Below are 25,450 nucleotides of genomic sequence, written 5' to 3' on the forward strand. Positions count from 1 at the left end.
CAGCCAGCATCTGCCTTACGACGCTGTCCGTGCACGTGACAAACATTCCGTCATTTCGGTCAACAGAAATGTCCACTACAGCACGTGGAAATCCTGATGTTTGTATAACCTTGCCAGACCGTGAGACCATCTTGATTGCACGGAACACGTGTTTTCCCTTCTGTCGTGCAATCCACGCGCACTCCCCTGACATCAAAGGACAAATTGAAATCACTTCATCCCCGCCTTTGACCTTGAACGTGTGTAGTATATCCAGGATGTCGTGTGTTTCTGCATGTGAAGATTGCCTGGGAATATTCGATCCTCCGCCATCTTCGCTGTCAGCATCTACACTATTTCTGCGCAGACTTTCGCGCGCAAACATGTCGTCACGTGTCTCAGTGGCACTGGCAGCAGACGGTGCATACGTTTCCTTTGCTTTCTCTTTTGATATTTCAATGCCTTCAGCATGAGCTACATCTTTTTCCTTTGGGATATTCCTTGGAAACATCTTTGTGAACTTCCTCAATTTTAACCTGATCCTGATTTGCTTCGCGGCCTATTTCCTTTCTTTCTTGCGTCACAGGCACAGAGTGGGATAATGCTTTTGGTATGACTTTATCTTTTGTTTTTCCATCAGTGACTTCTGTATCACTAGATTGGTCCAACATTCCGTGATCAGTCTTTAACTTTGGTTTATCATCAATAGAATCCTGTCCAAGAGGAATTTCCACAGTAACTTGTATGGGTACTTCTTTCACGGGCTGACCTGTTTCAGATGACTGGGAATCGTCCTGATCCAACTTTATTTCCTCATCCTTCATAGATTTTTCGCTGTCGCGCCAATCATCTTTTGATATGGGTTTGCCTTTTGCTTTTCCATCAGCGACTTCCGTATCACTAGAATGGCCCAATTGTCCATGGTCAGTCTTAAACTTTGCTTTATCATTACTAGAATCTTGCCCAAGAGGAACATCCATGGATATTTGTATGGGTACATCTTCCGCGGGTTTACCTGTTTCAGACGACAGAGAATCGTTCTGTTCCAACTTGAATTCCTCATCCTTCAGAGATGTTTCACTGCCGCGCCCATCATCTTTATGGTCTGAATCTCCAATCAAAGAGCGTTCATCTATGTCTTTCGTAACGACGTCTTTAGAAAGAATATCTGCAGCATCTTTCGACTTTGGAAGACTACTAGATTTTGAATTAGCCACTTCTTCAGAACTACTGGCATATGAATATTTAGACTTTTCGGACTCTGGTTCATCTTCGGTGTCTTGCATAATATTTCTGTCGTCCTCTTTCTCAAGGACATGTGAAGTGTCGGTCACATCTAAATCCTCCTCTACAAAGTCTTCCGCGGCGGACTTATCTGACTTAGCGACTGATTTCCTGTCATCTTCAGACGAATGTTTTGAACTCGGCTCCGACTTGAGTTCATCAGAAGATTTCACAGGTCTCACTGACTTTGCTATTTCTCGATCAGATACAGGTTCTCCAGGTGTTGAAATCACCTCGCTCTGAATAGATTTTATCTCCGATTCTATATCATCCGACCCCGATTGTGCCGATAGCTTTTTGCTCGAGACCTGAGGCAGTTTGTCAGAACCAGCCTCGCGTGCGGATATATCACTTATAATGCTAGGATCTCGTATAGAATTTTCAACATCATCAAAATCACCGTGGTAGCTTCTTGCACTGGTTTCACTCGGAATAAAACTTTTCTCGGAAGCGATATCTTCTTGTATAGAGGTAGATTTTGGAGTTGCTCCGTGTTCAGAATCAAGAAGTGATGCTATGTCGGAATCATCGGCCATATCTACATCGGGTTCATCCGCTTTGTCTAAGAGCTCGTCGCCTCTGTCGGGAATAAGAATTTCGTTGCCACACATTTTACCAAATAGGTCTTTCAGTTCAGTTGCTGTTGTTTGAACTGGTTCAAAGAAATCATCATGGAGTTCAATATTTGGAAGACTTGTGTGATTAAGAAGTTCGTCTAGAGATTTAATTATACCTTCCACCTCCTGAAGGCTTCCGGATTTACAAACGTCCTCACATTTTGCTGATTCAGCTTTTAGTTTTATCAAGAATGACGAATACTCCGCCTCTATCTTCTTGATGTGCTCTGTTCTAGTGGACTTCAACTCGTAGTATTTTGTTTCGAATTCCGTAACGAGTGCATCGACTTGCTCTTTGAGAATACGTCCTCTATCTCTGATTTTGTCGACCTCTCGCTGAATAATTACTTGGTTCTCGTTCTTTTTCAGCTGATCCCGAAGGAAGCTAACTTTATTCTCGACATCCTCTGTTTCTCTCGTCCACCTCTGCCATATAGACACCAGTTAATGTTTTACGATTATACTCCAACACTTCGTCCATGGTCGGCGTCTAACAGAACTTTCACAATAACACAAAACACTCGTGAAGCCTAGAATGCTCACCTTTAACTTATCCCTGCTTTATAAATTGTTCACCAATACTAGCTTCCCTAAAAAGACGAACGCTACTGGTATAGTAGAAGTAATTGGAATGCTGCCAGTGATAAACTATTTACAACTCTGTTGCACATTTGGCGTTTGCTTTTTATCTGCACGATACAAACATTGCAGGGGCACTGTAGAACTGACCTACGTACGCACGTACATATACGGTAAACGATCGATAGGTCAGCTTCAGTACCGGGGCGCGTATAACATAACGATCGGGTTCGGAACTCGGAAGATCCGGAATTAATAATGCATCCCTACCGACTTGTACGGTTGTAACAGTTATAGTGACAGTTTTATCACTGGGGTCGGAGTTTGGTTGTGTAATGAATCAACACATGTGATAATCAAATGTTTTTTCCACGATATGTAAACCTGTGCATGGGCAGCAGTTGGTATCTAGGGACTTAAAACAGCCATAGCGACAGATGGCGGACACCATCAAGGTTGTGTTGATTAAGGGGATGCAAATACATTTTGTATTATACATGTGCTCATGGTGTCGACTAGCTAGTCCGTCTCGTTATTGTCTTTATTGACCGGTATTCGAGCAGTAACAGGTATGGTATACACGCTAACTATGGATATTTTGCTTTGGAAGCCAGCACAATTCAACCTTAGTTTTTTTTACAAAAAACAAAAACAAAAACAAAACAAACAAACAAACAAACAAACAAAAAACAAAAAGACGTCAATGATGCAGTGGACAATAATCTCGAGTTTCCTCTTGCCCCGACACCATGTCTTATGTAGAGGCCCTACACTAGACACGGTATCAGGGCCAGAGGAAACTCGGACTAGTGGAAAATATGGTGTAATTGGCACAAATTCCCAACTCAAGATCCATACATATGTATTACAGTATGTATAATATATATACACACTGTATGTGGACCATGGTTGAGAATTTGTACAAAGTCCGTACCTTTTGTAATTTTGTCACAATAGAAAATAAATCAAATTTATCGTCAACTTATATGTACAGTATTTTCTATACATATCTATATATTACATGGTACCCATTAATTATAAACATTAAACTTTAACAGGAATTAAAATTGGAAATTTTGAGCGAAAGCTTAACGCCAAGTTCCGGTTTATCGCTGTACTTAACGGCCACAGATAATATAAGATAGTTTCCGTCTTTGATATGCGAGTCACGTGACTGATACCCGTGATTTTTGTTGTAGTAAATTGTTTACACTGTACTCTATCATGTATGTGACAAGGTTTGACTATATATAGATTGTGATGACTGTATTATCTAACTGTCATAGTTACCATGCGGTTACCAACAGACGTCTGCATCTTGTTAGTATCTATCACAGGGGCTTGGCACGATTTTCCAAATGATGGTCCATATATATATGTATTATAGTGCCAAGCCCCTGTGGTATCTATAGAAACAAAACATTAGCTATCCCAACTATTGATACGGTTTTTAATTATTTGTTTTCTTTTAATAAATAATAACCAGATGAAGACGCCTGTTGATAAAACCAACATTTTTTGCTTTTTATTTTATTTTCTTTCCTTTCTTTTGTTTTTGCTTTTTAATGTGGAAACTTTATATATATATATATCACATAAACATATATATATACACATACAACTTTCCATTAATATTACACAAAGAATATAAAATATAAAAAATAATAATAAAAAATAAATTAAAGTTTAAATTGTTACGTGTTGAGAATAGTTAAGTATTATGCGGGGATTGTATTATACCCTACTTGCTATGCAAGAGTTGTTCAGAGTGATTATTTAATGTGTTTTGTTTATTGTATTATATTTTTCACTGAGGTCGTAATATCATATAATCTATATTTTAACATGTGCCTTACACGTGTTTAATGTAAACACACAACAATTTCTTTCCAGTACATGACGTTGCACCTCGTTTTATGTTTCAAAAGGGACACCATTTTATCTTACAGTTCAAATTTTATTAGTTTTGCTCATTGAAAAATTTCTGATCGGTTGATTGAACCAATCAGTCGCTAGCAACATAAGACATTAAATATGTATATATGACTTATCACTCGGAGAACCACTCGGGGGTTTCCGTCATTTCTTCGAAAGAAATACCTCTCGAGTTATTGTTCAAGATTTGACGGAGGCACCCTACTGATTTAAATTTTAATATTATTCCTGCTGAAAAGAGGCCGAACGGGTCTTTATTGGTTGTTTGTACTCGATAGTTCGTAAATATTGGCTATAACGTACGCATAATTCATGTAGTTGCAATTTGCAATTAATTATGTTATTATTTTATCGCAGCAAATTTCTGTCGCTGGTACTGTTGTGGAGACGGGGCATATGGGGTAACTGTTTATATAATTCGGTGTATTTTGTTTAACGTCCTATTAGCAGCCAGTGTCATTTAAGGGCGTGCCAGGTTTGGAGGTGGAGGAAAGCAGGAGTACCCGGAGAAAAACCACCGGCCTACGGTCAGTACCAAGCAACTGCCCCACGTGGGTTTCGAACTCGCAGCCCAGAGATGGAGAGCTGGTGATAAAGTGTCAGGACACCTTAACCACTCGGCCCCAGTGTATATGTTTTCATAAATACAATTATATAGAGGCCGCGATAGCTCAGTCGGTTAGAGCGTCACCATGTAATCTCAAGACAGTCCTTAACTGACATTAGCTGTTGATAGGACGTTAAGCAGTATTCAGTTAAAATGAACATAACCCCAGGGTAAAGATACGTGGTTCGTGATCCGACGCTCACTACCCGTGTCAGTTTGTGTTTTGGGAAAAACTGAGAAACGAGTCGATCTGTGCCGTGGTGGTTGTTTCCTACGACACACTTAATTTACCCCAATTGCTCTGGATGGCATGCGACGGGCCACCTGTATGTTGTTCAGTGAGGTAGTCACCAACTACTACAAAAAGACCCCGCATCAACGTAACCATGTCTGTTTTGTTTAAAACGGGGCGATAAATACAGCAAAAAACAAAAACAAAACAAGTAACAACAACAACACAAAATCAGACAAATACAATGCATACAAAAATCCCGGAAAAGGTAAATTATGCTTTATTTATCACCAGCATGAAACATATTCACTCATAAGTCGGCCAGTCTATACATGAAGGACCAAACCTGATAGGCAGAACCGTTGTTGCAAGGCAATGCCTGCGCCATCTGCTCTTTAAAGTGAACATCCGGTATCGCACCTGTCACGTGCGTCGCACACCACGCGCGCGTATTGTCTCTTTGTTCAAAGCTGAGAATTCCCGTATTAGATGTCAGATCTGAGGTCTGAAATGTCCACTTTCCGGGGACCACATCTTTAGTTTGATCACATTTGCCTTTCCTCATGAAATAGTTTACGGAATCAATAAATATACAGTGATTTTCGAACATAAATTCACCGTTTTTTGAGAATTTAAATGAGTTTTCTGGTATGATTCTATATTTGAAACATGCATACGTCATCCCTATATAAACGTCATCGTTTAGAACAACAAGACAGGCTTTAGTTTTTAAATTGGTTATCTCCCCAAAGAATTCGGCGTCGATAGGGGGCACTTTTTGTTCCGGAAGTACGTTCTTGAGGAACCAACTGAACGGTTTACAATCCATACTTTTTAGCAAGCCTTTATGCATTATAATTGAATCCTGGTCAAATTCAGGAAGGACCCGGTTTCGTCCTGCAGTCGCCCTATAGAAGACTTCTTTATATTCGTCCATCCATATTTCTGCTACCCTCATAAGGTTTTTCAGGATGACGGTATGTCGATCGCCACCGAAACTGTAACTCTGGACGCCTAATTTGAAGAGATGGCCAACTTTGGAACAAGGGACGGTCAACACTCTCCCGGCACACAGCCAATTCTTGAAGGAAAGGTCAAAATGCTCCCCTCCCCAGATGTCAAGCCCCTGGTCGAAGCCTCCGATTTTGAAGAAGTGGTCCCTTCGAACGGCAATGGCGTTTCCCACCAGGACGGGTGTAATAAACGGCTCTGTTTTAGACTTCAACGCTAATTCAACGAATTCTGGAACCTCAAACCATGCATATCTGAAAAGAGCAAACAAATTATTAAAAATGGTATATATCAATTTGAATTGAAAATGGCCGCTTATTATATTAAACGATGGTTGTTAAAGAATATAACATCATAAATGAAGGAGCTTTTATTGATGGTGCCTTCAGCAGAACAGCAATTTGAGTCAACAACAACAGCAACAGAACAAAAACAACAACAACAAAAAAAATCCACTTGATAGTATGCAATCCTCATGTAGATGCATTGCAAATAAAATACTAAATATCACAAAATCATTTATTTTCAAATTTCAACTAAATATGCCATTTTTACCCAAAAAATCACTCTTTCTGAAACATCTACTTCAATTTAATTGATTCCAATTTCACTATAAACTAATTTGTAAATCAGTTGGAGAAGATTTACATAAACTCAAAATCTGAAGTTTTTAACCCAGAAATACAGTATACATGTAAAAGCATGTAATCTGTAGCGTGTGTTGAGATATTCCCGGTTTTGTTGAAATAGCATTGATTCTTTTTGAGAAACTGAGTTTAAAACGAAGCAAAAAATTCCAGATTCCAAGCATCCCTGAATTTCCAGAGTAACTGAACCATGAATTCTGGATTATATTCCGTAAATGAAGACTGAGATGTCAACTATGTGATCCAACGGTAAACCAAGTTCAGTTTAATTTGGACTGATATGCTTTCTGAACAACGGAAATAAACGCAAAACTTTGAAGTGAAATTTTGAAATCGACGCCGGAAAAGTAACACCGAAGTAGCGTCCGATATAAGACATTAACATTACGCAGACGCAGTAGTATATACGATACTTCGCTTAGGACGACGGGAGTGACATAAAGGGAACAACCAACCAATCGAAAAAAATAAACTTTTGAAACATCTCCTGTGTATAGAAAGTTGAGCTAGGGATGGAATGTCTGGCAGCCACTGATTGGCAGGTATTTATGAAGTAACAAAAGCTATCCATAAGAAATTTTAATTGCAAATTGTGTAAGTCCGATTGAATTTTTTTCCCAAAAGTTCAGGTAATAATAATTAACAGGTAAACATTTCATAATTCTGAGAATTTTTACTAGGAAATTCACCCATTTTAAAAATGGCTACCCTGGAAAAAAATTGAGCTGAAGGACCGAACTTTTTTTTATTACGTGTTATATGAGACCCTATACTTTTGTTATAAACCATAATTGCCATAGTGAATTCAAGACTTTTAATGATATACTCCAAAACGTTAACACTAAAGTTTATGGAAAGACAGTTGGTTGCTTGGTCCCTCTAAGACACCAACATGAGGCCAACCGAGTGTCATATAAGACACCTGCCCGACGCCGACGCAGTCCCTTATAAGACAATTGCTAGACGCCGACGGATTGCTAAATAAGACACTTGCCCGATGCCGACGTAGTCCCTGATAAGACAATTGCTAGGCGCCGACGGAGTGCTAAATAAGACACTTGCCCGATGCCGACGTAGTCCCTTATAAGACAATTGCTAGACGCCGACGGAGTGCTAAATAAGACACTTGCGCGATGCCGACGTAGTCCCTTATAAGACAATTGCTAGGCGCCGACGGAGTGCTAAATAAGACACTTGCCCGAGGACGACGAAGTGCCATATGTGATACTTACCAGCTTGATTTAGAATATGATCTGATCCGACGAAATGCAATTTGAAAGCAGTACGCACTTCATGCAGACTTTATAACTAGGTACAACTTACCTGAGGTCCCATCCAAATCCTCCACGGGAGCGACGTTCGCCGTCCTTATAACTAAAATATTCCATTGTGTCAGCTTTTATTACATCAACATCCGGTTGTACAATTGCATTAGGCTCTTCATGGAGCGCGTGAAGCATAGGTTCCAGCCAGCGCGTGTTACACTCCATGTGGGCGTCAAAGAACACCAATACGTCACCGGTGGCATTTCCAGCACCAGCCATCCTCGACCTGACCAGACCCTCCCTCTCCTCGTTCCGTATCACCCTGGCTTTGGGTACCATGTACAAATACATATCTAGATCGCTCTGAAGATATGACATGGTGCTGGCGTCGTCTACGAGAATAACCTCCTTGAGGTTTTCCGTGGGCGACCTGTCTATAATACTATGGACAGTCCGGAGAAGAGTGGACAGAGCCTCGTTGTGGAAGATGGTCACTACGGATACTGTTATTGACGAATCGTATGGAAACTTGGTGTAATGACATTCCGGGTTCCTATTATCCGGAACTGGACGCCGGAGAGACAAAGTGTCTCCGAGAGATACGTTGTAGTTGAACTTAGCGGTGTCGATCCTCCCTCGATGACGATCGAGAATTCTTTGTAGAGTCTGATGTAGCTGTGCAGTGTATATATCGTCCTGCATGGCACCCAGCCTAGATACAAAGAAAAAATATCTACTATTATTACAGAATTATAGGAAATTACTCATAATCACGTTAATATCAGTATTTTTGTTTTTATTTTTTTTTATTCTACCCCCCCCCCCCCCCCCCCCCCCCCCCCCCTCTCTTATTTATCGAGATATATCTCAAACCAATCGTTCAATTATAGCATTCATTCTTTTTCAGACTTTACGAATATGACAGCGTATTCGAAGATCCCATGTGAGTGTTTTGTTCTTAACCGGGGATGTTTTCAGGAAGCTGAGGTCATGACTATTTTAAATGCTGTTTTGGTGTGTAATTAGATGAAACACTTAACTCTCATCCCTATATCCCTCCCGACTGGGCTCTCTTTCAATGTATGTTGTTCAGTGAGGTAGCCACAAGCTACTACGTGCTCCATCTGAAATTGACACTGACTGTTTACGGGGCGATAAACAAAGCCAGTGAATATATCAGTATCCTAATATACTGGCAATGTTAATTACCCTTACAAATAGAGACGGATTGATTTACTGGATCTTAAATTACATGTAATGAACGGTTTATTATATATGTATAACATATTCATGCGTCAGGTCCCTGTGGTAAAATAATTCCAATGGACATACATTTCTCGTCCCGCGGTCCAGGCATTGTATTTATCACGTATATCATATGGACTTTGGACTGGGAATTTGTGCGAAGTCCACGTGAAATATGTCCATATATATAGCCTAGCCCCAAAGTCTTGTTTTAAATCATTTTTTATACGTTAACCTTCGCAAGGGCAGGTTCCCCTTTTATATATATATATATGATTTTTAGTTCATTTGACTAGTGACTACCAGTGCAGACTTTTAAGTTATTTTTTCATTTTTTTTTATTGTCTGCCCTTCAAACAAGGTCATTTCCCTAATTTAAGGTCAAAGGTACAAGTCTGGCATTGTGTTAACATTCTAGACAAGAGACCAGCCAATGCTATAATCTAATTTCCTGTTTTAAGCATTAACTCATATCATGATGCACCAAGCTGAATTTTAATTGTTTTAATTATTCACTGTGTTCTCCGCCATCTTGTAAAATAAAATATGTTATAATTTGTATGTATATATATTATAATCCTATATGCTGATGCATACGGCAAAAATAAAGAAAATGCAAAACAAAAACAAAACTCTAATTTCGTTATTGACGTTTTATCTTAAACACCGGTACTGTACTACCTGTACCTACATGTTGTTTAACTATCGGGCAGTACAATTAATTGAACAATTGATTGTATCTTTGTATATTACAAATGTATAATGTTGCCAAAGTGATGGGCGGTATATTGAATTACCTTTAGCGAAAGGGTTTAAATCTTTAACTGTAAATACGTTTTTGATCATCTTTATATTGTTTGTCTACCATCTTAAGAATATATGCTAATAGCACACGTACAACCCGTTTAATGAATAAATTAATAATATATAAACGTTGTCAGCGACCCGAATTGTCCTCACGTGCTGCATTTTGACCGAGAAGTATCCCCGACACAGGGACTGGCACGATTTTCCATCCCATTCATATATTATATTATTATAATATACATACAATTAGTGCGAAGTCCCTGTGGTTTACACTAATAGCACACTAGCCCGAGTTTCCTCTTACCCTGACACCATGTCTGGCGTAGGGGCCCTACACCTGGCATGGTGTCAGGGCCAGAGGAAACTCGGGCTAATAGTACACATGCTGTCCGGAGGACGCCAGGCATATTGAAAAAAAAATAGAAAAAAAAAAAATGAAACGTGGAATCGGGATGTGTTGAAACAAATGAGGAGTAGATCATATAATTTAACAGATAGTGAACACAGGAACTCGGCATGAATTTACAACCCAGGGTTTGATATCTTTATCATATTAATACAGATAGTATGGGACATGGATTGTGTGTACCTAAACTCGATGCGTCAATACCCTGAGTTTACAGTTTACACTCACCTTGCTGTCTCGAAGCGTTGCATACTGACGGTGTCGCGAAGGTCCCCCTCCATCAGACGCGGGGAATTTGGCAGAGATACAAAGATAATCCATGTCTGTCCTACGACAAATAGAAGCAAAGCGGGTAGAAGTCCGCACCGCCTTACACGGCCCAACCTCGCCATCGTGTCACGCACGTTCGCACGTGTAATTGTTACGTGTACACACACGGAGGTCAACAAGGTACCAACAGGCACGGTAGGCCTGTTGTCATTAGAGAATATCCAGAACCAAATTAAATAAGATATCTTATATGGATGTACTTTATGAGACAGCTTTTATGTTTTATAAGATGTCTGATAAAAATAATGAGATACAAGAAAAAATTATGCGAAACGTTATTTCCTGAGCGAGATATACATGTATTAGATATTTTATATAATAAGGTATCTTAAAACAAAATAAGATACATATTATAATATATCCAATATACTTTGAAATATCTTATATAATTTGGTTAAGCACTGTTCAACATTATATTGCTCTATGAATAAATGACAAATTGGCTCTACCATACACCCTTACTTACCACCCCATATACCCAACCTAACTTCACGCTGTCACTGTGAGCACATACATCTTGAAGTAAAAAAATGAACTAGGGATTTCAATTTTATAGCATAAATGGAATTATGTTGTCCAATTTGACGAAAAGTATGTAAATATATAATGAGAATCGGCCATTTTCGTAACATTTGTTTTACAATTTCGACAAAATGACCACCATTTCCTGGCCGAATTGACTTCCGTTATTACTCACGATTGCAAACTTTAGGTTATTTTTTTTAAACAAAAAAATGTTCCGCCACTTTTGTCCACGGCTTATCTTAGGAAATGATCACCCTACTATACATACATAATCAATATGATACATGTGTACTATACTCTGTTTTTTTTTCCGGGTCAACCATCCAAGATAGCCGACACTGCCTCTGATCGGCCGAAATCATATCCGGTAATAACGTCCGTTCTGTTTAATGTGACGTAATGAATCTTAGTGGAAATGATGATACCTAGACAGAGCTGGTTTTTCTTACAGAAAGAGACGTCTTTTGTTTTATTTACGAAATGGCCGCCCAACACAGGGTCCTGATTGTTCGAAATTTAAATTTCATTCGATTTTAATGAACTAGGTAAGTATGTATATCATGGGTCACCGGTCACTTTCGTTTACCTCCGTATCAAATTAAAATACAAGTTCCGTCATTTTCTGACCACCAATTGGTCAAAATTGATATACCTTCAGGTTACATGGTAATTAATACGTCCTAATTTAACTGTTTCTCATTCAGTTTTTACCGACTACACGACGGCTAAGTTTTACTGTACACCAAATCGTTCTAATTCGCCAGTCCATTGTTCAGGGACATTCTACTTATGAATATAAATATACGAAGTTCCGGCCCAGTCCACAGGGACTTGGCACGAATTCCCAACACACAGCCATATTATATTATTATAGTATCATGTATACATACCGTTGGTTGGGGATAAGTGCCAAGTCCCTGAGTTCCAGTCTATAAATATTACCCATAAATAACTACATAGAGCGAATTCCCAATAAAGATTAAACACATTATTACATTTTAAGTACTTTAATATACTTTACATGATTTCAATAATTTTTCAAACAAGTTTATACATGAATGACCAGTTCTGATAGGACGCCGCAAAATTAGCACTGTTGTTGCACTTTATAGCCTGTGCCATTTGTTCTTTGAAGTGGACGTTTGGTACAACACCCGTGACGTGTCGGACGCAAAGCATCTCAATACCGCCTGTTATCTCGAACATAAGAGTTCCAATCGACGAGACGGGATTTTCGGTCGGGAACAACCACCTTCCGGAAAGCACCCCGCGTGCCGCACCGCAAGTGCCTACTCTCAGAAAAAGGTTCTGGCTATCAACAAAGACACACTTCTCGTTGTATTTGAATTCACTATTCACTGTAAAGGTAAATGAATTGAAAGGAAGAATTCTGTACTTAAAACACTCGAATGTAATCCCTATGAACTGGTCATCCAAAACAGTAAAACATGCCGACGTTCTCACATTGGTTATCTCCCCGTAGAAAGCAGCGTCAACAGGGGGCACTTTCTGTTCCGGAAGTACGCTCTTAAGATACCAACGGAAAGGCTTACAATGTAAAGACTTTATGAAATCCTTCTGTCTTTTCAGAGATATTTGGTCAAGCTTAGGAAAGAAGGCATCTCGTGCTCGACTAGTTTTGTAAAATAAATCTTTATACTCATCCATCCATATTTCCGCTACTCTCATCATATTTTTTCTTATAATGGTTTTGCGGTCACCATCGAAACTGTAACTTAAGCCCTCCTTGAAAAGATGTCCGACTTTGGAGCAAGGAACGGTGAGTACTCTCCCGGCACACAGCCAGTTCTTGAAGGACAGGTCAAAGTGCTCCCCTCCCCAGATGTCAAGCCCCTCGTCGAAGCCCCCGATCCTAAAGAAGTGATCCCTTCGGACGATGATGGCGTTCCCCACGAGGACAGGTGTAATGAATGGTGTAGTCCTGGATGTCATGGCCAGTTCCAAATACTCGGGTACCATAAACCAAGCATACCTGCAAAAGAGGGAAATGCAAAAATGCAATATTTTTTTTTTTTTATTACACATAGTAGGAAACAAAATATTACGCTATCTTCTAAACTTAGCGCATTTGAACATGTATCATACCTTTGGTAGCAAAAGATCAAGAAAAAAGTGGGGGAATATTCACCTTAGATCCCAGCCGAAACCACCCCGGAACCTTGGTCCCCGGTTGAAGGCATAATATTCCATGGATTTGGCAGCTATTATGTCAACTGAAGGCTGTAAAACGGCAGTGGGTTCGGCCTGGAGCATGTGCAATAGCGGTTCCAACCAGCGCGTGTTACACTCCATGTGGGCGTCAAAGAACACCAAAACGTCACCCGTGGTATTTCGGGCCCCGTTCATCCTCGACCTGACCAGTCCCGCCCTCTGGTGGTTCCTTAACACCCTAGCTTTGGGTACCAGCGACAAATACATATCTAGATCGTCCCAAAGATACATAATCGTGCTGGCATCGTCCACGAGGATAACCTCCTTGAGAGCTTCTGCGGGGGACCTGTCTATGATACTATGGACAGTCCGGAGAAGAGTGGACAGAGCCTCGTTGTGGAAAATCACCACAACAGACACTGTTAGAACAGTTTCCATTGGATACGAGATATTTAGACATTCCGGATGTCTGGTGTCTGGGATGGAACGTCGGACGGAAATGGAGTCTCCAGCCGATATATTGTAATTGAAGGTTTTGGTGTCGACAGAGGTCTGATGACGGGCGAGGATAGTTTGTAGAGTTCTGTCCAGTTTTGACGTATATTTCTGGTCCTCAATGACACTTAGTCTGAAACATAATCGTACATTTTAATCATTGTTTTTAAATGAACCATGTAACATCCAATCGAGTCATGACGGAAATTGGCCTTTACGATCGCATGTTGCTCGTAAGTGGCGGACAATATATATAAATCATTCAGAGGTTTGACATAAATCCATATTGAAGATGGTGTCATAAAAGATGGAAATTATCATAGCTAATTTAAAAAAAAAAAAAAAAAATTTAAAAAAAAAAAACAAAAAAAACAAAGATCGACGAGCGCAAAGGAAGTCGAAATCGCCTTGCAATGAGAGGCTGTTCTGTTAAGATTATAAAATACTGATTTGGAGTGAAAAAGTTGATCTTAAAAACAAAAAATTTGAAAAATACGTTATTAAAAATACGCGGGTTAGAGGACTGAATTTCCAGCTTTACTGTTCATACAAATAAATGAATGACTGATGTCACATTATCATAGTCGTAATGGGGTGGGGTGGGGGTGATGAAACATATTTCAGTTTCTCTCTGTGACTATTCCCTTTCAATTTACGACAAGAAGGGACATTTTAGTGCATTGAGGCGACTAATGTGATATTGACGATCACTATAATCGTTACCATTCATTACAGCCCTGTAGACCTCTTTTTTAATTCTATCTATTTATTATTGTTTTTTTTTTTTAATTTCTGACCTACATATTCGGGACACGTAACATGACTTAATTGCACGATTTTCATCCTCAACAGAACTTTGTTTGTCACCCTGTCAATATTTTATTTTATGACCTATTTCGAGAACCTACACTCAGGAAGGTTCTGGCCTCCGCGATACACATAACAACAACCCAGAACTTACCTGTGCGACACCTCACGATGTCTCTGTGCTAGTTCGACGCTCTCGATTTCCAACTGTCGGAATGACTGGGGAAGTGACATAAGGATGATCCAAGTCTGTCCTAGGATAAACAGGAGCAGGATAGACAGAAGTTTCCGAAACCTGCACGTCGCTCGCGCTGACCTCGCCATTATGTGTCACGTGCCTTTACTGACTTAACACACGCGCACGTCAACAGGTACAGATATCGGGGCTGTCTCAGTGAATCGTACGGTTATTTTTAGCTGTTTTACGCTGAATAGTGAGGTTGGTGTTTCGGTAGGGGCTAATTTTCAGTTTTGAAAAAGAAGAAGTACAAGAAAAAGAAAAAACTGAAAATCAAAGAAATGCAGTAATAAAGTTTGCATTTTAACTGCAGAGTCGTGAATATTGAGTATTGGAACTGTCATGATTACAGTCGGAAGTCTACAGTGCTACAGCAAAAACCAGTGTTTCATTGTCTCAACCACTAGTCTATGTGAAGACCACCGGCCTGTATATATATAGGCCATTTTCTCCGCTTCATCGAGTGACCTTAATAGACAGGTTTGAATGTAGAGCGATTCCTGGCTTCGTTCAGGTCACAGGGGCTCGGTTTCGGGATGCGAAGTAATATATGACCACAACACGTAAAATCCAGTATCTACTCAAGTTCTGTAACCTGTTTTTATTATGTGTCTTTTTTATTTTTTTCTTGTCACCTATTTTCTTCGTCTAGTTTTTTTATGTCCGTTCTTTCTTTCTGTTCTTTCCTCGGCAGATTCCGTACATGTACGTATGGAGGATACAGGAGTCGTATTATAACATATACGGATTGCTTTTGTAAAACCCTTTAATGCACGTGCTATACGTGTAATATAAATGTACATATTTTAAATATAACTTGCGCTATATGTTCTGAGCTTAAATTAAATTGCTGAAAAACTGCAGTGTATGATCTTCTACTTCATATGGAACTTAATTAACTATTGATATAACCTGCTCGTGAGTTCAGATAACAGCAACATTATGATATATATTTTCGCATTTTCTATGGTTGCAACATAAAACTGATCCACAAATCTCTATTCGTAACAGAAGCCAGTAAGGATCCTACGACTGCTTGTGGCGTATCTAGTCAGAGTTATCTCGCTTTGCTTCATCACTTCTTTTCATGTAGGGTTGTTTGAACCCATCCATGTGATTGATTTACGCATGATTAATTCAGAATGCTCGACATCAACGATAGGCCCGTGACATTAGGAGGATAATTTCACAAACATCAAAGAAATTGCAATATTATTCATTTCAGTGTTTTTATGTCGGTACATACTCATGGGACACCATACCAAAAGTATCAATCAAAAAAACTTTTGGAAAATGATTAAATCGACAGATATAAAAGACATTTTAAGAGTTTCCGGTTCAATTTTCAGTTGGGGGGTACGTACAAACTTTTCATTATATTTTATTGATGGGAAACACTATATTCGTAAATAATGGTTCATTGTAAAGATAGGATAACATGCACTATACAAAAATGAAAGAGCAGACGATCCTAATTCACATAATAAAACACATAATCTGACATTTTCTTCATTCAAAAGTCGACTTGCACAGCATTAGTTTATAACGCCACATTGCCTTGTAAAAGGTAGATATCAAGTTGTGAAATAATAATAAAAAAACAAAAACAAAGGTTGGGGGGGGGGGGGGGGGGGGGGGGGGGTCTGACTTGCCTCTGAATTAAAACTATGCAGAACTGTGAACAAAACTTAAAATAAATATCGCCGCGGTCCGTTCTATGTATGAAAGCCACTACAAGATCGTATTTGAAGCGCCACGAACTCTTCTTCTGACTTGACCTTGTTTTTGTCCACTTCAGAAATATCACGACGCCTTACCGAATCGTTTAGGTGAAAACAAGATATTACCAACACTGGCCTTCAGAAGGATCACAGTTGACATGATTAAGATCTTCCAAATTACGAAGAATTTATGTGATGGTAAGGCAGTGGGTTTTTGAAACTCTTAAGCAACAATGTCCAAAATCCTAAAATTATGGGTCACTCAACAAAGTGAAGTAAGCTGGACATCCGGGAAAAAATAAGAACTTCTGTAGAAATGGAACTGTTTTCATAATTAATTTATGTAATTATCATTATGTTGTATATTTGATTCCGCTGTAGGTGACCTTGATTGATCCTGTACTGAATTATTACCTTTTTATGCAATATATACATGCATACCACTAACATAAAAATGAATAGGCCAAGGGATAGACCCCTGGGGTCCTCCTTCAATCAGAAAACATCTAATCACTAGTATTATAAGCCCAACCCACTTCCTCATGTTCCCTCGATGAAATTTAGCTGCCATGATGCTCAACGCCATAACCATATCATAAGTTCTTTCTGTTCCAACGGTCTTGTTAAAGACAATCTAATTTAAAGGCAAGTTCTCGGTAAGTAAACTTAATATAAATGTAACCATGCGAAGCCCTGCTATGTCTGTCATATGTCCCTTCTTTATGCTGGTCAAGAGATCAAAAGCCGATATAAAATGTAAACAATGTATGTAAATTCGTCAGAAAATATCCTTGAAAATACCAGAAAGAACGCTAAGTGTAACAAACCTAAGATACTTTTTCTTACGCATAAGCCTTGCTGGTCAGCTAAATATCCTCAGCTTTAGGATCATCGCTTCAAAATCATTCTGTTATTAAGTTTTTGTAATCTTTTTACAGATTACTTTAATTTTGAACAACATATACATGATCTTAGGACATTTTATCACTTTAACAGTCTGCGCCATTAAAATGATTTTCCGTGTATCCTTGAAGAGAAATCCAGTCTTATCCCTTTTGAAGATGATCTTGGGATGGAAACCATTACGTAAATTTGGTAATTCTGCTTCAAATGATAGACACAGTCCTCACTGACGTCTCCCCTTTTACTACCGTTCAATGTGCTAAATGAGGTATTGTTACTCTTTGTAAAACTGTCCAACCCAACCATCAATTTGAAGCTTAGAATTGCTGGGATTTCCTTGATGGTCGGCAAATCTTAGCGAATTTCCTTTAATACAGCCCCATCGAGTTATCCTGTGGTCGGCGGTGTCCCGAATCTATACCAAATACAGTCCTTCTTTAATATTCTCATTGGCGCGAAAGTGTCGTCTGCTCGTCGTACCACCGAGGCTGCTGTGTTCGTAATAAGCAAGTACTCGCATGTGTATGGTGGCTGATTTCTGCCATTTCGTTGTTTCGTTCTGGCGCCCCGACAGAACGATAATCTTCGTCTTTTCGCCCCCGATAATTAGCGTTATGGCGCCGCGCCATAACGAAAAGACGCCACAACTCAACGCGAAATAACGAAAACGTGAAGCCGCTAATCAGCGGGGCGAGTTAATTCGCCCCGCTAATCAGCGTCTTTTCGCCCCGCCATAACGCTGTTTATCGTTATGGCGCCCCGATAAACAGCGTCTTTTCGCCCCGACAAGACGATAATTATCGTCTTTTCGCCCCGCTGTTTATCGTTATGGCGCCCCGCTAATCATCGTCTTTTCGCCCCGCCATAACGCTGTTTATCGTTATGGCGCCCCGCTAAACATCGTCTTTTCGCCCCGCCATAACGCTGTTTATCGTTATGGCGCCCCGCTAAACATCGTCTTTTCGCCCCGCCATAACGCTGTTTATCGTTATGGCTCCCCGCTAATCATCGTCTTTTCGCCTCGCCATAACGCTGTTTATCGTTATGGCGCCCCGCTAAACATCGTCTTTTCGCCCCGCCATAACGCTGTTTATCGTTATGGCGCCCCGCTAAACATCGTCTTTTCGCCTTCCGGTATGCATGATATGCCCATGCTTGCTGTGGTGTATTAAACATGTTACGAGATATGAAGGGAAAGGTACGTATCAGAGTTTTATGGTGGCTGATTTCTGCCATTTCGTTGTTTCGTTCTGGCGCCCCGACAGAACGATAATCTTCGTCTTTTCGCCCCCGATAATTAGCGTTATGGCGCCGCGCCATAACGAAAAGACGCCACAACTCAACGCGAAATAACGAAAATGTGAAGCCGCTAATCAGCGGGGCGAGTTAATTCGCCCCGCTAATCAGCGTCTTTTCGCCCCGCCATAACGCTGTTTATCGTTTTGGCGCCCCGATAAACAGCGTCTTTTCGCCCCGACAAGACGATAATCATCGTCTTTTCGCCCCGCTGTTTATCGTTATGGCGCCCCGCTAATCACCGTCTTTTCGCCCCGCCATAACGCTGTTTATCGTTATGGCGCCCCGCTAATCATCGTCTTTTCGCCCCGCCATAACGCTGTTTATCGTTATGGCGCCACGCTAAACATCGTCTTTTCGCCCCGCCATAACGCTGTTTATCGTTATGGCGCCCCGCTAAACATCGTCTTTTCGCCCCGCCATAACGCTGTTTATCGTTATGGCTCCCCGCTAATCATCGTCTTTTCGCCTCGCCATAACGCTGTTTATCGTTATGGCGCCCCGCTAAACATCGTCTTTTGGCCTTCCGGTATGCATGATATACCTATGCTTGCTGTGGTGTATTAAACATGTTACGAGATATGAAGGGGAAGGTACGTATCAGAGTTTTGTGTTTTTATAGCATACATCATACATTAAATTGTTTGTTGTTATGGCATACATTTCATTGTGTATGTTTTGTGTAGACTTATTAGTTTATAAATGGTGTAGATAAAATACAAATGGGTGATAAATAGAAGTGAGTCACATCAAATCTCAACAAGAAAACACAGGTACTCAGTAATTAATTTGTCTTCTATTCTTTATTCAAATTGATATATATGCATATCAAAGAGGAACGCATAACCCAATGTTTATCAGAAACGCCCCCATTCAATTTCAAATAAGTAATACCGACAGCACAAGGAAAACATAATCCAAACTTAAAATCGATGAAACAAGGACAATATATTAACAATTTAAATATAGATTTGCAAGGAGACCCATGAAAAAAATATCAGGAGAATAGAACCATTTATTTAGGAGCCTTGGTGGCCAAGTAGTTAAGGTGTCTCGACCAACTATCCCTCCAACTCTTGGTCATTAATTCGAGAACCATGTGGGACTGTTATAAGGTACATGTCGCAGGCTGGAGATTTTTGGCGGGTACTCCGACTTTCCTACACTTCAAAATCAGGAAACATAATTAAATAACCCTGGCTGTTAACAGGACGTAAAGCAAAATAAAACCAAACCAAGTGAAACCATTGGGTTGTTTCACCCAAGCTAGTCTACAAAAAATACACTGTATGTGCATGTCGCGTGTCCTGTCCATGAGCAGGATCATTTAACTTTACAGATTGTTTTTTTATTATTATTATTTATTGCTACTAGTCATGAAATACCATTCCTTTAAATCGTTGCTAGTCATAAAGTATCGAATGGATTTGAAGCAATGCTCGGATAGGAGAAAATATTTTCCATAAATGATGACCCGTAATTTAATGCAAAATGAATAAAATGCAAATAAGATTGTGTCATTTGCCTATTTCCCCGTGCGTCCTAGATAGAACAAGCAGGGACAGAAGAACACTACCGACAAGCTCTTAGTGATATCTCGGACTGGTGCTGTGACCGCGGGCTTTCCACCTTGCCATACAGAAATATAGCGGACAGGGAAAGGCTTATACAAGCTTTATTGAAGAATGAAACAATATTAAGATATAATCATTATTGTAGATACCAAAAATTAGTATTGTATAACATGAACTCTTCTTTGGTACTTTCTTCCATGGTTTGGAGCTTATTTTGAAATTAGTACAGAAATGCATGGTTAACATTGAAACTATTAATATTGCTTACACCAAATGTATTTATTCTTATATCCATTGTTCCACAGCAACCACGACTACAACGAACATTTTTTTACACAGCGTACATTTTTTGTTATACAGGATTACATTTTTAACTAAGCAAGTTAGTTGAGTCATCTGATATTATCTAATAATATGTTTCACCCACTCATTTGACTGAAAGTCCACATATTAGAACATTTCTTTTCAAATTTCATGTACTTTAAGCCACTGCAAATATCACTCTTGGAAACTTTCGTCAAAGGTAACATTTATCAAAAATGTATCATAAAAATAAGATATACCCATCATAACGAAAACACTTTTTGTTTTCTGTATTTTTTCTGTATTAGTCAATCAAAATCAACGCACAAACGTCGTCGTCATTTTTATACCATGTATATGGCATGACAGCATAGATTTTAAGCCGATTCAAATTCTTGTTTCAGTTATAAATAAATAATAATGTACGTATACAGAGATTGACCAATTCCGAAAGGGACTCATCAGAGTCGGGAGGTTGCTTGATGCAGTCATGCTCGCACCGGATGATTTCAAGACTCTTTTCTGTAAACTTGGGAACAAACCACTATCATTTAGAAACCTCAAGCAAAATGTACAAGGTTCAGTTTAGTTTTGAGGGCTCAAACAAACGGAGCCTTGATAACCAGGCAATGTACTGTCTTGAAGCATTCCTGGCTGACTGTGAAGGTATTATATTTAAGAACGTGCTACAGGGTTTAGAAATCCATAAATAATATACTCCATCAATAACTTTACAAACTTATAGAAACCGGACAACTAGACAACACGACATTATGAACACGCTTAATAGCGGGCATAGAGTATTATATTGTCGGGGTAAAATCCTCATATTGTCTAGTTGTCGGGTTGCTTACTTGGCATTATGTACTATTGAAAAATGCGTGTCTTCATAACTATATCATATCTGAAAAATTACTGTCGGGATTAATACAATATCATACTGCATTATAAAATATTTTGTCAATAGTGAGCTTTCAAAGAAGTGTTAACTTGCATTATTTCGTATGCATAGTCACCAGCAGTTGAATGTATTCATTGTGTTTATTATATAGGAGGGACCACTGGCGTTAGGTTGGAGGACGTACTGGCCTTTTGGACTGGTGCCTCCACTGTACCGCCTTATGATTCCCTAACAAGCTAGAAATAAGCTTCGGAAGTACTCAACAGTTCCCCACCGCATACACATGTGGTCTAGTGTTGTGCATTTGGTGGGGGTACTCGAATCCAGATGTCTTTTGCAATGACATGGTGAAAGCTATTCAGTGGTGTTGCGGTTTCCATCTTGCGTAGACTTTGAGATCAAAAGATGATGTTTGTGCAGTGACTTTTCTGAAAAAATCATGATATTATTAAGCTTACAAAACAAATAGTAATTTTGATTTTAAAATGTGATGGTTCGGTTTGGTTGGCTTTTCAACTCGCCATTCGTCCGTGACCCGTGGCTCGTCCGTCCTTCCGTAAACAATTCTTGTTATCAATAATTGTCAACCTTGCAACCTACGCACGGAATATGATTTGCATGATTATGTTCTTGTGTTTAAAATGTTTGTGTTCCATCGGCATTATAAGAAAGAGCAAATACATGATTGTCATTTAAAATGATATGCCAGTACCTGTTTGATTTTACGGCTTAAAAATCGCTTATACTTTATAGTTTTATGATTTACCAAATTGTGAAATATGAGGGAAGACTAGGACTTCTCCATTCGCCTGTCCGTCCCATTTATAGTGTTCCTTAGTCCTATAGATAATAACACGGATGTAGCATGCGTTATCTTAAATTGCAAATGAATTGTCAGCCATTTGACAATTTTGCAATACATATGAGACATGTTTGAAAAGTGAATTGTTTGCAAGCTATTTCAATCCTAAATTGTAATATCCTTTTAAATTCTTTTAAAATTATCATATTTTCCCTTTGTTATCAGATTTCAGATAATTATATATTAGTCAAATTTTATTGTATGGTCCCTCCCCTATACAATCTTTGACCAATCTATTGCTTTAAACTCCAAATGTTCATTGCTTTAAATGTTGCAGTACTTGTTTTCATTGCATTAATGATAAGTAATGATTTATGATAGTAACAACCCAACGAGTGAGTATTCATTTCTTAAATGTCACTGGAAAATGGTACGTATTTCATGTGCAATAATCACCAATATAATTCATATATATAAGAACATTTGTTACAAGATAGAACAATCACAGAAAAAAAGATAATAAAAATGGTTCAGAAATTATTAACAAATTCTTTTGAGCTTGTCAATGGTTACGATTATCGGAAAAACATACTTTAAATTTGACAATTTACATTACGTTCAGTCGTTAACACCCTTTTTTGACGATAATGTTATTCATGTAGTACTGTACTCGATTACATTTTTTTGAAACTTAACATAGCTAAAGTGAATAATTGAAACTGTACAAAAAAGGTTATCTGATAATATTATAAGGAATCTTCCTTTCGAACTCCCTATTTTCCAACATATGTGCAAACTATAATAGCTTTCGATCAATCAATATAGTATAAATTCAGCTATCATTTCGTAACAGACTGAAACTATTTTTTCTTTGTACACTTTTAAATGTAAACGCCGTACTCCATACCCTAAAGTACGTGACGAGAAATAACAATAACAATGAATTAAGGGCAGACTATGAGTGAAGGCTACTATGAGCAACATGTCCTTTTATTGACTAAACCAATTGTGAAGAAATAAGAACGGCTGTTGAAGCTGAATGTTTGTCGTACACAACCGTGATTCATGTTTTTCGCATCAATGTAAAACTGCGAAGAACCGAATTTAATTCATCAAATTCTAACAGCTCACTCCATTTTACTTTGAATATGGTACCTCATTACAGAATAAACTCACCTTTCGCACAAATAGTGCGAACGAAATGTTCAATATATAAATGGACATACCACAAACGAATAATGCTTTAACAATCCTACTTGTTGTTAGATATGATGACACCAGGCTTAACTGGTTTTTATCGCAATAATAACTCGGACTTTCCTTAAAATTGCCCGAAGAATTTTATCACCCAAATATTTTCAAAGTTGATATTTTATGGTTTCTGAGCATTTATGTTTGTCGTAATAATGACATTTATTCAATCATTTGCATGATGCCAGGTAGGTTATAATTACTTTGCAAAATTTTTATTACTTTTTTTTTGCATGTGAAATACGGATGTGATATCAGTGTTTTATGAATATTTCTAAAAATCGAAAAATCAATAATTATTAATATATCTGTTAATGCCGGAATATATTTCGTAAACAAAATACTCAAGTGGGGCTAGATTTTCCCCAGCAAGGTAATGCATGTTGCTTTAATTACCAAAGTTACATTGGATATGCAAATGTATACATTATGATATTTTTCTTAAAGAAGTGTAGTTGCATGTAAAATAAAAGAAATGTTGGTATACAAATGAGTTCAGGCTTACTACAAGAATTTCGAACTGAAATTCGCTTTTGCCTTCAAAACCTATTAGTATTTCTCTTCACATATGTTGATTACTGTAAATATTATCCTTTATACGCTGTCTGTACGTAGGGCTGATAGTGAGACAGATAAAAGCACACTCAAATTTTGCTCTACTATGCCGTTGTGTAGGCTATCTGTAGATTGTTTTAGTACCAGTAATGAACTAGTTCTCAACAGTTCCAGAGCTTCTCTATATGTGGATGGCTCTCTAGGCCTCTTCTCACCCATGTCCTGTTATAATACAGTATAATACTTCAGAATTAGCTTGAACAGAAGTACAGAGTTCTTTCACTCCTTCGATGTCTTCATTACCCACCAGTATTTTGTAATCAACTGTGCCTACAACAACCAAAGCGACAAATAAATATGTACAGTTCATAAAGTTATGCATGTTCTTGACTTATTTGATTTGTAAAAATTGGTTTCGTCTGACGCCTCCTATATGTTTGCAATAAGAAACAAGTTGTGTGTTGCAGTTTATTTTACCATATGGCTTGACTGTATTCAATTCTCCATTCTCAACCATGAAGATTCTTTTGGTCTTTGGTGTCCTTCATGAATCTCACAAAACATTATTTTATCCCATAAATGACCTGCTTTGTCATGTCATTATATTATAATTAATATCATAAAGCAAATATGTACAAGGTATTGTTTACGTCACAGAATTCTTTGCGATGCGTTGGGGGTAAATCAAACGTAGCAAGGATTTGTCATTAGAACCATCGTGTAATTTTCATTCTGCCGCTTTGTCTACCATCACCAGGACGATTCCTTGAAATATGGCTGTGTCAGTTTTGAATGCAAATCAATCACAGGAGGTTAATGGATTTTATATTTGCCGTTTTTTAATGAACATAGACTAGGGGAATGGCTGAACATTAACTACAGATTTAGTCAAAGGAAAACTTTACGTGTGTTAATGTAACATTATATTTCCTTGTCACCCGGATTGCATTCACCTTGACTATA

The 25,450-nt window shown here is 38.7% G+C and overlaps 3 protein-coding genes across 3 annotated transcripts; all 3 read right to left on the minus strand.

The window, feature by feature from the left end:
- Positions 1-443: 443 nt before the first annotated feature.
- On the minus strand, positions 444-3,776 carry LOC117317195. The gene is made up of 2 exons (XM_033871977.1): positions 3,750-3,776; positions 444-2,306 (listed from the first exon to the last, which is right to left on the minus strand). The coding sequence occupies exons 1-2, from the start codon at positions 3,774-3,776 to the stop codon at positions 444-446; spliced, it is 1,890 nt and encodes a 629-aa protein (XP_033727868.1).
- A 1,700-nt stretch (positions 3,777-5,476) lies between these two features.
- On the minus strand, positions 5,477-11,012 carry LOC117337574 (inactive polypeptide N-acetylgalactosaminyltransferase-like protein 5). The gene is made up of 3 exons (XM_033898618.1): positions 10,843-11,012; positions 8,215-8,868; positions 5,477-6,498 (listed from the first exon to the last, which is right to left on the minus strand). The coding sequence occupies exons 1-3, from the start codon at positions 11,004-11,006 to the stop codon at positions 5,544-5,546; spliced, it is 1,773 nt and encodes a 590-aa protein (XP_033754509.1). The 5' UTR covers positions 11,007-11,012; the 3' UTR covers positions 5,477-5,543.
- A 1,452-nt stretch (positions 11,013-12,464) lies between these two features.
- Positions 12,465-15,393, minus strand: LOC117337583 (polypeptide N-acetylgalactosaminyltransferase 1-like). Its single transcript, XM_033898630.1, has 3 exons — positions 15,098-15,393; positions 13,619-14,269; positions 12,465-13,462 (listed from the first exon to the last, which is right to left on the minus strand). The coding sequence occupies exons 1-3, from the start codon at positions 15,265-15,267 to the stop codon at positions 12,508-12,510; spliced, it is 1,776 nt and encodes a 591-aa protein (XP_033754521.1). The 5' UTR covers positions 15,268-15,393; the 3' UTR covers positions 12,465-12,507.
- Positions 15,394-25,450: the final 10,057 nt, after the last annotated feature.

Source organism: Pecten maximus, chromosome 1 (assembly GCF_902652985.1).
Source record: "Pecten maximus chromosome 1, xPecMax1.1, whole genome shotgun sequence".
Classification (NCBI taxonomy): domain Eukaryota; kingdom Metazoa; phylum Mollusca; class Bivalvia; order Pectinida; family Pectinidae; genus Pecten; species Pecten maximus.